The sequence below is a fragment of the Corvus hawaiiensis genome, chromosome 18, assembly GCF_020740725.1.
Source record: "Corvus hawaiiensis isolate bCorHaw1 chromosome 18, bCorHaw1.pri.cur, whole genome shotgun sequence".
NCBI lineage: Eukaryota > Metazoa > Chordata > Aves > Passeriformes > Corvidae > Corvus > Corvus hawaiiensis.
In genome coordinates, this window is record NC_063230.1 from 1,855,256 (window position 1) to 1,868,691 (window position 13,436).

Consider the following 13,436-nt stretch of genomic DNA (forward strand, 5'->3'; position numbering starts at 1 on the left):
CGTGTAAAACAATGGGCAAATGGGAATTTTGTGTGCCACATGTGTGTGAATCCATGGGCACAAACGTGGATTCTGCCTGTGTAAAAGCGTGTAGAACAACGGACGGACGTGAATTTTGTGTGCACACGCGTGTGTAAGTCCACACGCACAGGGGTGCACACCCACGGTCCCGCACACGCGTGTGTCCCCACTCTCACACCGGTCCCCAGTCGCTCCCACAGGCCGAGCCCAGCCCCACATCGCGCCCCCTCCCCGCGCTGAGCCATCCCCGGGTCTCCCGTTCCTGCCCACCCCGGGCCGGTTTGTCCCCCCAACGTCCCAAATTCCCCCTCGCCCCCCGAGTCCGCCCCGCCAGCGGGACCCCCGTGACGGCGGGGCGGAAGGAGGGGGAGCAGGCGGGGGGGCAGGCGTGGGGTCCCTCCTCCATCCCTCCTCCATCCCTCCTCCTCCTCCTCCATCCCTCCTCCTTCCTCCTCCCCTCCCCCGCCGCCCGCTCGGTGCCGGTGCCGGTGGCCGGGCAGCGCCGAGCCCCGCGGAGCGGCATGGCCGGGGGCCGGGGGTACTGCCGCCGCCCGGCCCTGCCCGCAGCCCTGCCCGCAGCCCTGGGGCTCTGCCTGTCCCTCTGCCTGCTGCTGCCGCTGCCCGCCGCCGCCTGGAGCCCGGCCCTGCTGCCGCCCGCCGCCCGCAGGTACCGGCACCGGGGACACGGGGATGCGGGCACCGGGCACGGGGGCAGCGCCTGCTGGGGGGGACCGGCTGCCGAGGGGCACCAGGCACCGGCAGCTGCGGGTACTGCGGACTCCGAGTACTTGGCACCGAGGGCATCAGGGGAGCTCCGGGCACGGGGGGACACCAGGGACGTAGGGATGTGGGCACCTGGGGGGCTCCGGGCGTCTGTGGGTACCAGGGGTCCAGGGTGCCCGGCATGGGCGCATCGGGTATAGGGGGCATCAGGCACGGGGGTCTGTGGGTACTGGGGGGCTCTGTACCAGGCGTGGGGCCACCACGGAGTGGGGGCACTGGCCGCTGGACTCTCCAGGGAGGGGCTGCGTGGGCCATGCTGCCGGGGCTGCTGGGGGTACTGGGAGATACTGGAGCTAGCTGGACTTACTGGGGCTGGGAGCTGCTGGGGCCAGCAGGACTTACTGGGGGATTACTGGGGGGTTACTGGGTCTAGCAGGACTCACTGGGGCTATCAGAGCTGCCAGGATTAGCAGGGTGCTGGGGCTACTGGAGCTGCTGCCCGGGCATACTGGGACACGCTGAGGCTGCCTGGGCATTTTGGGATCCTGGGGCTGCCTGGGCTTACTGGGGCTACTGGCACTACTGGAACATGCCTGGGACTGCCTGGGCGTATTGGGATACTGGGGCTGCCTTGGCATGCTGGGACTACTGGGAATGCTGGGCATACTGGGAATGCTGGAGTCGGTGAAGAGTGAAAGTCCCCAGCCCCAGGGCCCCCACCCGCAGGGTCCTGCCCGTCCCTTGGAGGTGGCCCAGCCCGGGGCTCTGTGGGTGCTGTGGGGGGCTGCAGTCCCTGTCCCGCCGCAGCGGCGGGGGGATGGCGGCGGGAGGGGGGGGTTGTTTACAGGAAGCCCTTGGCTCTGGCCGTGTCTCCGGCACCGGATTGCCGGGACCTCCCGGTTCCGCTCGGCTCGGTGAGGCGACGGGCAGAAGCCGCCTCATTTCCCCTTCCCCTCCCGGCCAAGCCCAGGAAGCTCCCGGCGCCTTGGCACCACCCTGTCGTGTCCTCCCGGGACCCCCCAGGCCAGCACCCAGCACCCAGGAGCCCCCACCGCATCCCACCCATCCCTCCCTGGTGCATCGCTGCGATCCCACGTGCCCAAGTCGGGGGCACAAAGCCAAGCGGCTGCTTTTGGGAATGGGGGTGGGATTCGGTGCCAAGCGTGGTGTGAGATTTACCCCGGGTGGGCACAAGCCCTGGCCCCAGAGCCCGGACCCCCTCGGTGCCAGTGCGGTGCCGGGTGGGCCGGGGTCACGCCAGGCCACACGGGCGCTCACATGCCAAAGCCCGCCAGCTCCTGTGCTGCTCCTGGGAGGGCATTCCCCTTGGGAAACGAGCCGGGACCCGTCTCCATCCCATCCCAACAGGCATTACCACAGCTGGAGCTAGCACCGCCCAGGAGCCGGGTGCCCCTCCAAGGGGGACGATGGCACCCGGGACCCCCTTGGCATGGCGGGGTGGCAGCGGGAGCGTGGCGACAGCTCCGGCGGGCTCGGCGCTTCCATAGGCCTGGCACGGTGCCCGCCTGGGACGCTGCCCAGCCGGAAAGCCCTGTGCCACCCCGCTCTCCCCCATCCCTCCGGCACCTCCCAGACAATTGTCCCCCCGCGGCGCCCGCTCGTCCCTGCTGCCACCGCCTCCCTCCTTGCAGCACTGCAGCGGTCCCGAAAAGCTCATTTTTGACCCAAATTGTGCAGCCTTTGAGTTTGGAGCTGCCGAGGGTACGGCGAGTCCTTCCTGCCGCGGGGATGGGCACACTCGGCGTCATGGCACTGCTGTGTCCCCCTCTGCAGGGGGAAACTGAGGCTGGGGTGCCCAGGGCGGGGGTGGGCAGAGCCTGGCATGTGGGGCAGAAGAAAGGAGCCTTTGTGTGGGGTGGGCTGGGGGTGCGGGGGGGCTCCGGGCCCCGCTCCAAGCTGGCTGGCGCCAGCACCATGCCGGGAATGCAGCAGGAATGTGGGGCCCCAGCTCCCTCCATGTGTTAGAGAAGGGCACCCCAAAAACTGGGGATGGGCATCTCCCAGGGTGGCAATTTGGGTGGCAGCAGCACCTCCATGGTGTCCCCGAGGAAGGGCTCGTGACATCGGTGGTTTCCCTTCCAGCAACTGGTGCTCCTACACGGTGACACGGACGGTGTCGTGCCACGTCCAGAACGGGACCTTCCTCCAGAGGGTCTTCCAGGGCTGCCGCTGGCCCCTGGCCTGCAGCGGGGGCAGGTGAGCGGGGCCACTGGAGTCCCCTGGGAGCAGGGACAGCCGAGATGCCCCCAGGATGGGCCTGAGCGCTGCCCCTCTGTGCCGCAGCTACCGCGCCGTGGTCCGGCCCCTCTACAGGGTGGCCTACAGGACACTGACGGCACTGGAATGGCGGTGCTGCCCCGGACACACCGGAGCCAACTGCGAGGAAGGTGGGAGCTGGCGGGGATGGGGGTCCTCTGCACGGCCTCGGTGGGGAGGTGGCACTCAGGGGCTGTGGGACGTGGCCTTTGCTGCCGCTGGTGGGCGTGGGTGAGGAGAGGGACCTATGGGTGGGATGGATGGATGGATGGATGAGGGATGGAGGGATGGATTCATGGATGGAGGGATGGATGGATGGATGGGTGGATGATGGATGGATGGATGATGGATGGATGGATGGATGGATGGATGGATGGATGGATGGATGGAGGGATGGATGGATGGGTGGATGAGGGATGGATGGATGATGGATGGATGGACGGATGGATGGATGGATGGATGGGTGGATGGATGGATGGATGGATGGATGAGGGATGGGTGGATGAGGGATGGATGATGGATGGGTGGATGAGGGATGGATGATGGATGGGTGGATGAGGGATGGATGGATGGATGGATGGATGGATGGATAGGGATGGATGGAGGATGGATGGATGGATGATGGATGGATGGATGGATGGATGGATGGATGGATGGATAGGGATGGATGGAGGATGGATGGAGGATGGATGGATGGATGGATGGATGGATGGATGGATGGATGGAGGATGGATGGATGGATGATGGATGGATGGATGATGGATGGATGGATGGCTGGATGGATGATGGATGGATGATGGATGGATGGATGGATGGATGGATGATGGATGGATGGACGGAGGGATGGATGGATGGATGATGGATGGATGGATGGATGGATGATGGATGGATGGACGGATGGATGGATGATGGATGGATGGATGATGGATGGATGGTGGATGGATGATGGATGGATGGATGGATGGATGGATGATGGATGGATGATGGATGGAGGGATGGATGGATGGATGGATGATGGATGGATGATGGATGGATGGATGGATGATGGATGGATGGCTGGATGGATGGATGGATGATGGATGGATGGAGGGATGGATGGAGGGATGGATGGATGGAGGGATGGATGGATGATGAATGGATGGAGGGATGGATGGATGGATGGATGATGGATGGATGGATGGATGGATGATGGATGGATGATGGATGGATGGATGATGGATGGATGGATGGATGATGGATGGATGGAGGGTTGGATGGATGGATGGATGGATGGATGGATGGATGATGGATGGATGATGGATGGATGATGGATGGATGGATGGATGGATGATGGATGGATGGAGGGATGGATGGAGGGATGGATGGATGGATGGATGGATGGATGATGGATGGATGGATGGATGGATGATGGATGGATGGAGGGTTGGATGGATGGATGGAGGGATGGATGGATGATGGATGGATGGATGGATGATGGATGGATGGATGATGGATGGATGGCTGGATGGATGGATGGAGGGATGGATGGATGGAGGGATGGATGGAGGGATGGATGGATGGATGGATGGATGGATGATGGATGGATGGATGGATGGATGGATGATGGATGGATGGAGGGATGGATGGAGGGATGGATGGATGGATGGAGGGATAGATGGATGGAGGGATGGATGGATGGATGGATGATGGATGGTGGATGGATGGATGGATGGATGGATGATGGATGGATGGATGGATGGATGCTCCCGTGGGTGGGCGAGTGGGTGGATGCTCCCATGGCTGGCTGTGCCCATGGACGGATGGATGAGTGGACAGGTGGCTGGATAGATCTTCCTGGGTGGGTGCAGGAGTGTCCCTGTGTGTGGCTGGACAGGGACATCCCAGTGGGCGGGGCAGTGGATGGACAGGGGTGGGTGGCCATCGGGATGTGCCCAGGGTGGGGAGCTGAAAAAGCCGATGGATGGGGCGTGGATGGACAGACAGATGGACATTTCTCGGCGTGGCAGTGCCCACAAGGGGGGTGTGGCCCCCACCCACGAGTGGCCGGGTCCGGGTGGGCAGTGGCTGAATGGGTGCAAGGCTGTGCTGTGCGGAGGGGGATGGGCGCTGCCAGCTCCTGACAGGGGGGTCCTTTGTCCCCATTGTCACCACATCCCCCTCCTCCTCCTCCTCCTCCTCCTCGTCCTCCTCCTCCCTCTTCCCCAGGACCCTGCTGTGGGTCCCAGCTCCGTGAGATCCGGGGCTGTGAGGCAGCGGGTGGCACCCAGGGGTGGGGACACCCTGGGGTGGCACTGAGGGCCTGCAGGACAGCGGGTGACCCGGGGCGTGCGGAGGCAGTGGGTGGGAGCAGCTCTGGGGGGGGCGGGGCGTTCTCCTCCTCCTCCTCCTCTTTCTCCTCCTCCTCCTCCTCCTCCCTTCATGCTTGGCCGCCTGCCCCACATCTGGCCCCACTTAGGGCTGTCCCCTGCAGCACGGCGGTGGCCGTGCCGGGGTGGGGTGACAGCGTGGGAGGGCTCGGGGGGGCCACCTCTGCTCCAGACACCCCTTTCCTGCCGTGCTGGGTGGCCCCAAGCCGCTGGCCCCAGGGTCCCTCGGTGGGGACAGGCAGCTGGGACCTCGCCGTGGGGCGTGGATGTGGGCAGCGTCCCCAGGATTGTGCCCCCCGCTCCAAAGCCACCCCCAGCATGGAGCTGGGGGCCATGGGGGTGTTTGGGGGGTGGGGTTCAGGGCTGGATTGGGGTGACCGCGGCTGGGTTTGGGGGTGAGATTGGGGGGTGATCATGGGGAGATTTGTGGGGTCTGGTTTAGGACCGTGGGTGGGTTTGGAGGGTTGTGGGTTGGGGGAGTCTGGTGTGTGGTCATGGAGGGTTTCGGGGGTCTGGTTCAAGACCGTGGGTGGGTTTGGGGGATCCTGCCTCAGGGTTATGGGTGGGACTGGGGGTCTGAGGCTCTGAGGATGGGGCCCTGCACCCCGCAGTGTTTTGGAGGGAGGTACAGCAGGAAGGTACCCCCAGGCTGACCCCCCTTTCCTCGGCAGAGGCTCCCACCTTCCTCACCCTGCGGGACACCGGGCGCCCAAGCTCAGCCCCGCGCCGGCCCCTCCTGCACCCCACGGCCTTCTCAGGTGGGTCCCTCCCCAAACCCGCTGGGGTGGGCACAGAGGGCTGGGTGCCCCCCACCCCACGGCCTGTGCCCCCCAATTTTCCCCACAGGGTGCCTGAACTGCAGCCGTATCGGGGAGCTGACAGCCCGGCTCGCCACCCTCGAGGCACAGGCAAGTCCCAATTTGGGGTCCGGCCACCTCCCCCTGCACCCCCTGGAGGAGGGTCACCCTGTGCCCCCTGCTGTCACCCATCCCTCCTGTGTCTTTGCCAGGTGGCCCGGCTGGCGGTGGCCGAGCCCCCCACCCCAGCAGCACCCAAAGGCAGCACCCCGGGCAGGGGGCCCGAGGCCGGGCAGCTCTGGGGGTCCCCGGCCGCCCGCGGGAGCCCCGGGGATGACGGTAAGGCAGGGTGACAGCGACACCCGGCAGCACCCACAGGGCTGGGAACGCAGCCGGGTGTTGTCAATATTTGGGAGGGTGCAGGACCCCTCACTTTAGGGGAAATGCGATGCTGTCCCACCGCAGCTGTCCGCAGTGGTGACACTGAGCCACCCGCGGGGACAGGCCAGCTCTGGGGAGGGCGTGGCTGATGGTGGGGACCGGGTGTGGGTGGGGGGCACCCCCAGGGGCTGTCCCCGGGGTCCCCCCCTCAGGGCGCTGCTCTGCCGCAGGGACGCCCGGCTGGAGGGGACCCCCCGGCTCCAAGGGTGACGCAGGGGGACGGGGACCATCGGGAATTCCTGGAGTGAAGGGTCCAGTGGGGCCACCAGGTAAGGGGGAGACAGTGTGGGGGACCCCAGCCCGGTGCCTGGCGCAGCCGAGCCCCCCCTTTCCTGGTGGGCAGATCCTGGGGGGGGGGGCCATGCAGCAGTTTGGGGGCTCGGAAGGGCTCCAGCGCTGCACAGCTTTGGGCACCCCCTGATCTTCACCCTCCTCTTCCTCCCTGCAGGTCCCCCCGGCCCCCCAGGACCACCCGGCCGGGATGGAGCCAGGGGGCTCCCCGGAGAGAAGGGGTTACCCGGGCCCCCCGGCCCCCCGGGCCCCCCTGCCCCTGTGGGGCCAGTGATTCCCCGGCTGGCCGAGCCCAGTAAGGGGGGCTGGGGTGGGGCATCCCCTCCCAGTGTGACCCCAAAAACGGGGCTGGTTGGGGGCTGGACTGGGGCAGAGCCGGGTTGGGGGGGCTGAGCATCACCAGGGCTGGGGGTGGTGTGGAGACCTCCTGGTTGTCATTGGGGTCCCAAGGATGAAGTGTGGGGTGCTGGGCAGCACTGGGGACCTCCCTGCTGTCACTGGGGTCCCAGGGTTGAGGTGTGGGGTGCCAGGCAGCACTGGGGACCCCCATGCCATTATTGGGGTTCAGACATGAAGTGTGGGGCACTGGGCACAGCCGGGCACCCCTGACACCACCAGGATTGCAGGGATGAGGTGGGGGGCACTTGGAAGAGCTGGGGACCCCCTGCCAACATTGGGGTGACAGGGACGAGACGGGGGGGAGAGCAGGGGACGGGAATGGGGTCCCCCCGTGTCCCCAGGTGATGCTGGGAGCCACGAGGGGCCTGGCCCCAAACACCCCCCACCATTCTCCCCCCAGGGGACCCCCTCCTCTCCAACACCTTCACCGAAGCCACCAGGAGCATCGTGGGTCCCATGGGACCCCCCGGACCCGTGGGGCCGATGGGTGAGAGCGTACCCCCTTCCTTTGTCACCCCCCAACACTTTCAGGTGTCCCCATGTGGGGCTGAGCTGTGTCCCCTCTCCTTGCAGGTCCCCCCGGCCCCCCAGGTCCCATTGGTCCCCCTGGCCCCCCAGGACCCGATGTAAGTGCTGGGGTGGGGGGACACGGGGAGGGCTGAACCCCGCTGTCCCCCCAAGGCTGATGGCCCCAACTTTGTCCTCGCACAGGGCAGAGCAGGAGTGCCTGGAGCTGCCGGGCCCCCCGGGGAGAAGGGGGACAGGGTGAGTCCCCCCAACCCCGCACTGTGACACGAGCCGGGGGGGGTTGGCTGTGTCCTCCGGCTGCTGACAGGCTTTGTCCCCACCGCAGGGTCCCCAAGGCCACCTGGGCAGCCACTGGTGTCCTCTGCGGTGGCCGTGCCGGGCTGGGGTGACAGCGTGGGGGGGCTCGGGGGGGCCACCTCTGCTCCAGACACCCCTTTCCTGCCGTGCTGGGTGGCCCCAAGCCGCTGGCCCCAGGGTCCCTCGGTGGGGACAGGCAGCGGGGACCCCGCCGTGGGGCGTGGATGTGGGCAGCGTCCCCAGGATTGTGCCCCCCGCTCCAAAGCCACCCCCAGCATGGGGCTGGGGGCCATGGGGGTGTTTGGGGGGTGGGGTTCAGGGCTGCGGGCAGGATTTGGGATGGCTGGGGCTGGGTTTGGGGGTGAGATGGGGGGGATCTGATGTGCGGTCACGGAGGCTTTGGGGGGTCTGGTGTGGGGTCTCAGGGGGGTCTGCCAGCATCTCCCGTGGTGGGGGTCTGGCCGTGCCCCCCGGTGCTGACGGGCTCTGTCCCCCCGCAGGGTCCCCAGGGCCACCCGGGCAGCCGCGGGCAGGACGGGGCGCAGGTACGTGGGTGGGGTGGGGTCCCCCCCGGCCGCAGCCCCCCGTGCCCCCCGCTGCCAGGCCCTCTCCTCTCTGTGTTTCAGGGCGAGCCGGGCCCCCGGGGCGAGCCAGGCGACAGGGGCACTTGGGTGAGTGGCACCGGCGACACCGGGGACGGGAGGGGGACACGGTACTGACAGGGGTTGGGTTGGGGACGTGATGGGTGTGGGGAGACCCCGGCCCACTCCCTGCTGTCCTCTGCATCTCGTCTCTGGGACCCCAATGATGTCCTCAGGGTCCCCACTTGTTCCCAGTGCCCCACAGCTTGTCCCTGGGTCCCCAGTGGTGGCATGGGGGTCCCCAGCTCTGCCCAGTGCCACATCTCATCCCCAGCAGCCCAACGGTGGCACTGGGGGTCCCAGGCTGTGCCAATGTCACCTGAGCAGGGTGATGGGGGCACAGTGCCAGCCCCCCACCCAGCACAGGGGGCACAGGGTGGGCTCGGACCCTCCCGGGGGTGCCCCCACTCCTTCCCCTGGTGTCGTGGTGAGTCAGGGGGTGCCAGGAGTTGCGGGGTTCCCGTGTCCCCTCCCTGCTCCCCCCATGGGGGTGGCCTGGGGCCATTTGAGGTGCAGCCCCCCTCACCCCGTCCCTCTCTTCCCCAGGGGGAGGGTTTGCACCAGCTCCGCGAGGCGCTGAAGATTTTAGCGGAGAGGGTTTTAATCTTGGAAACAATGATTGGGCTCTACGGTGAGTAGGGGGACGGGGACCCCGGGGGTGACCCCCACCCCTGCCAGCAGGTCACCAGGTCCCCGTGACGTCATGGTGGCCCTCAGCTTGCTGATGTCATGGAGTTGCAGGGAGGGGACCCTTGGCAGCCCCTCCTCTTTGCCACAGGGGGACAGGGACCCCCATCCCTGCCGGGAGGACACCAGGCCCCCATGACATCACGGTGGCCCTTGGCCATCATGACATCAGCCATGCATGATGGCATCACCCACATGGTGACATCATGGCCAGCACTGGGGACCACTAAAAGGAAAGGCCACCAGGACCCCCCCCACCCTCACCCCCAACTGGGCACCCCAGAGCCCCCCCAGGCACTGCCCACCTCGGGCAGGGACACCTGTGACAGTCTCGGTGGCCCTCTGGGCAGGTTGGGGACATGTCCCCCCATGTTCTGGAGAGCTCAGTGTGCCAGGGGTGGCAGAGGGAGCACCCCCAGCTGGGGACATCAGTGTCCCCCTGGACAGGTTGTGGACACAGGACGTGTCGGGGGGCTCAGCGTGCTGGGGGGTGGCAGAGGGAGCACCCCCAGGTTGGGGACATCAATGTCCCCATCAGGGCACTGTCAGGGACATCAAGCCAGCAGCGCCTGCCACAGGGCCAGCACAAGGGACCCTCCTGTCCCCATGGACCCGCAGGGGTGGGGGAGCCCCCGGCACCCCCTGAGACTGGGACGACCCCTCCTGGGAGACCTGGCACCCCCTCCTCGTGCCCCGGCACCCCCATCCCGCTGGGGCCGCACCCCTGCCGTGCCCCCCCGCCATGCTGTGCCACCCCTGCCGTGCTGTGTCCCCATCCCGTGTCCCCATCCCCTGTCCCCATCCCGTGTCCCCATCCCGTGCCTGCCGCGGGGCCAACCCGCTCTGCTCTGCTCTGCTCTGCTCTCTCCCTCTCCCCCAGGCCAGTAGCTTCCAAACCCTCCTGCGGCAGCAGGCCCGGCTGGAGGTCCTGGCTAGAAGGGTCACCTTGCTGGAAGCCATCATCTGGCCAGGTAACCACCCCCGCCCCAGCCCACCCCACCCCGCATGAGCCCGGAGCGCCCCGGCACCCCCGGGAGCGGGCGTGGAGCACGGGGGGCTGGAGCCGCCGGGAATGGGACACTGGAGAGCTCCGGGCCCACGGGAGAGCTTGGAGACCTGCTTGGATTGAGAGGGGCAACCATGGAGAACCTCTTGGATTGAGACAGGGAACCATGGAGAACCTCTTGGATTGAGGGAGGTGATCATGGAGATCCTCTTGGATTGAGGGAGGTGATCATGGAGATCCTCTTGGATTGAGACAGGGAACCATGGAGAACCTCTTGGATTGAGAGAGGTGACCAAGGGAGAATCTTGGATTGACAGAGGCAACCATGGAGATCCCTGTGGGCCAAAGGAAACTCTGGAGCTCCCCAAGGTTCAAGGGAGACCATGGAGCTTCTCTCAATCCAAGGGAGCCTTCCAGGCCCGAGGGAGACCACGGATCCCCTCTTGGATTGAGAAACACCCATGGAGGTCCTCCTGAAGCAAGGGAAACCCTGAACTCAAGAAGCACCACGGAGCCTTTCCCAAAACCAAGGGAGACCATGGAGAGACCCTCTGGGAGTGAGGGAGCCCATGGAGATCCTCTTGGACCAAGGGGAACCCTGGAGCTCTTTAAGGTTCAAGGGAGACCACGGAGCCCCTGTCACTCCAAAGGAAACCATGGAAACCCCTCTTGGATCAAGGGGACCCATGGAGGCCCCCCAGGGCCAAGGGAAACTCTGGAGCCCCTCTGGAACCAAGGGAGATCATGGAGCTCCTCTCGGATTGAGAGGGGCAACCACGGAGACCCTCTTGGGCCAAGGGAAACCCTGGAGCTCCCCAGGGCTCAGGGAAATGCCTGGAGAAGGGAGCCCATGGAGACCCTCTCAAGCCAAGGGAGACTCACGGAGCCCCCCAGGCTCAGGGGAGCCCATGGAGACCCTCTCGGACTGGAGCAGCTCCCGGAGCTCCCGTTGTCCCAAGGGATGCCCCGGTGCCCACCCGCCCCGTGCCAGGGTGCCAAGCTGGGGACGGCGGGTGCCCCCCACCCTCATCCCCCCTCCCCATTCCAGCTGCGCTTTTCCACAGGGGTCCAACCGGGGGTGCCAGGCAGGGGTGCCAGCCGGGGGGGGTCCTCGGGTGGGTGTCCCCAATCCCTGGGGACACCCAGAGCCACGGGGGTGGGGGGGGGGGGCACGACCCCCATTTCTGTGGGGCCGGACACCCCCACCCACAGCCCCCAGCGCTGATCTGGGGATTTTTTGGAGGGAGGGGTGACATCCCATTCCCTGACACCCCTTTCCGTTCTTCCCGCAGAGCCAGAGTCCGGCTCGGGCAGCGGCGCCCGCGACACGGCGACCCCCGGGCTGACCCGTGGCAAGCGTGGCAGTGGCCAGCCCCCCTACCGCATCGTCACCCCCCCCCCGCCGGGCCCCCCCAGAGCCGTGACAGAGCCAGGGGTGTCACCCAGGCCACCCCCGTGCCACCCTGGGGAGCAGGATGGGGTCACCCCCCGTCCCCCCTCTTGGTGCTAATGGTGGCACGGCACCAACCTGCCCCCCCCTCCACGACGCTTCGCCCCCATCGCTGCTGCTTGAGCCCCCCAGGGAGGGCAAGGGGTGTCCCCAACCCCGTTTCTGTCCCCTCCCTCCGAGGTGCAGCTCCGGGGAGATGGATTCTGTCCCATCCCAAGCCCCACCCCGGGCACCGCAGGCTGCGGGAGGGGAGTGGGGGGGCTGGCGGTGGGGACCCCCCCCGGGTGGGGACCCCGCTGCGCCGTGCGCTTCGCTGCTTTGGGACCCGCGAGGTCATTAAATGTCCCCAAATCTGTGTCCTGTGGTGTCACTCGGTGCGCCAGGGACCTCCCAGGTGACGTGGGCACCTATGGGGGTGGGCGCTGACACAGGGGCGGGAGGGGGTCACAGTGGGATGGGATGGGGATGGGATGGGATGGGGATGGGATGGGATGGGGATGGGGTGGGGATGGGATGGGGAGGGGATGGGATGGGGATGGGGATGGGATGGGGATGGGATGGGGATGGGGATGGGATGGGGATGGGGATGGGATGGGATGGGGATGGGGTGGGGATGGGATGGGATGGGATGGGGATGGGGTGGGGATGGGATGGGGATGGGATGGGATGGGGATGGGGTGGGGATGGGATGGGATGGGATGGGATGGGATGGGATGGGATGGGATGGGATGGGATGGGGATGGGGTGGGGATGGGATGGGGATGGGATGGGATGGGGATGGGATGGGATGGGGATGGGATGGGGTGGGGATGGGATGGGATGGGATGGGATGGGGTGGGGTGGGGATGGGATGGGGATGGGATGGGGTGGGGATGGGATGGGATGGGGATGGGATAGGGATGGGATAGGAATGGGGTGGGATGGGATGGGGATGGGATGGGGTGGGATGACATTCAGGGGCACCCAGGGGCCACGTGGCTGTGCCACGGGACACCCACCCCCCATGTGGCACCCATCCATACAATGTCACTCCTGGGACACCCACCCACGTCACAGCACCCCCGGGACACCCCCGCACCCCCCGCAGGACACGCTGTACCTGCACCCCGTCCCGTGTCCTCGTGGGACACGCCACCGGCAGCGTGGCGGGATGACGTCACGCAGCGACGCCACACGTGACGTCACTCTGCCATGCTCACCACGTGGGCAGCGCGTCCTGCCGGGCACAGCGCGGGACCCCAGCCAGCACCCGCGGTGCCACGTGACCTGTGGCACCTGGTGATGTCACGCACAGCCCACGGCGGCACCTGTCAGCAGGTGACGCCTGGATGACGTCACGCACCAAGGACATGCCGTCAGGCGACCGCGCGGCACCCGGGGCACAGCGCGTGCCGCCGGGCAGGGTGTGTGACGTCACAGCGGCCCCGCGCCCGCCCGTTACGCCGGCGATGACATCACTACTCCGGCCGTGACGTCACGCCCCCGCCGCGCCCCCCGCTCCGCCTCGCGGCC

At 66.8% G+C, this 13,436-nt stretch overlaps 1 protein-coding gene across 7 annotated transcripts; it reads left to right on the top strand.

Annotated features, from left to right (window-relative positions):
- Positions 1-511: 511 nt before the first annotated feature.
- On the top strand, positions 512-12,279 carry EMID1 (EMI domain containing 1). 7 transcript variants are annotated; one of them, XM_048323216.1, is made up of 15 exons: positions 512-688; positions 2,848-2,961; positions 3,049-3,152; positions 6,059-6,145; positions 6,234-6,295; positions 6,397-6,523; positions 6,796-6,894; positions 7,074-7,211; positions 7,716-7,802; positions 7,889-7,941; positions 8,027-8,080; positions 8,641-8,685; positions 8,767-8,811; positions 9,328-9,412; positions 11,767-12,279. In XM_048323216.1, the coding sequence occupies exons 1-15, from the start codon at positions 543-545 to the stop codon at positions 11,982-11,984; spliced, it is 1,464 nt and encodes a 487-aa protein (XP_048179173.1). In that variant the 5' UTR covers positions 512-542; the 3' UTR covers positions 11,985-12,279. The 7 variants fall into 7 exon arrangements, with proteins under 7 accessions (XP_048179173.1, XP_048179170.1, XP_048179171.1 ...); XM_048323213.1 differs by lacking the exon at positions 9,328-9,412 and adding an exon at positions 10,349-10,439 and having other exon boundaries at positions 513-688; XM_048323214.1 differs by lacking the exons at positions 8,767-8,811; positions 9,328-9,412 and adding an exon at positions 10,349-10,439 and having other exon boundaries at positions 513-688.
- The last annotated feature ends 1,157 nt before the right edge of the window (positions 12,280-13,436 follow it).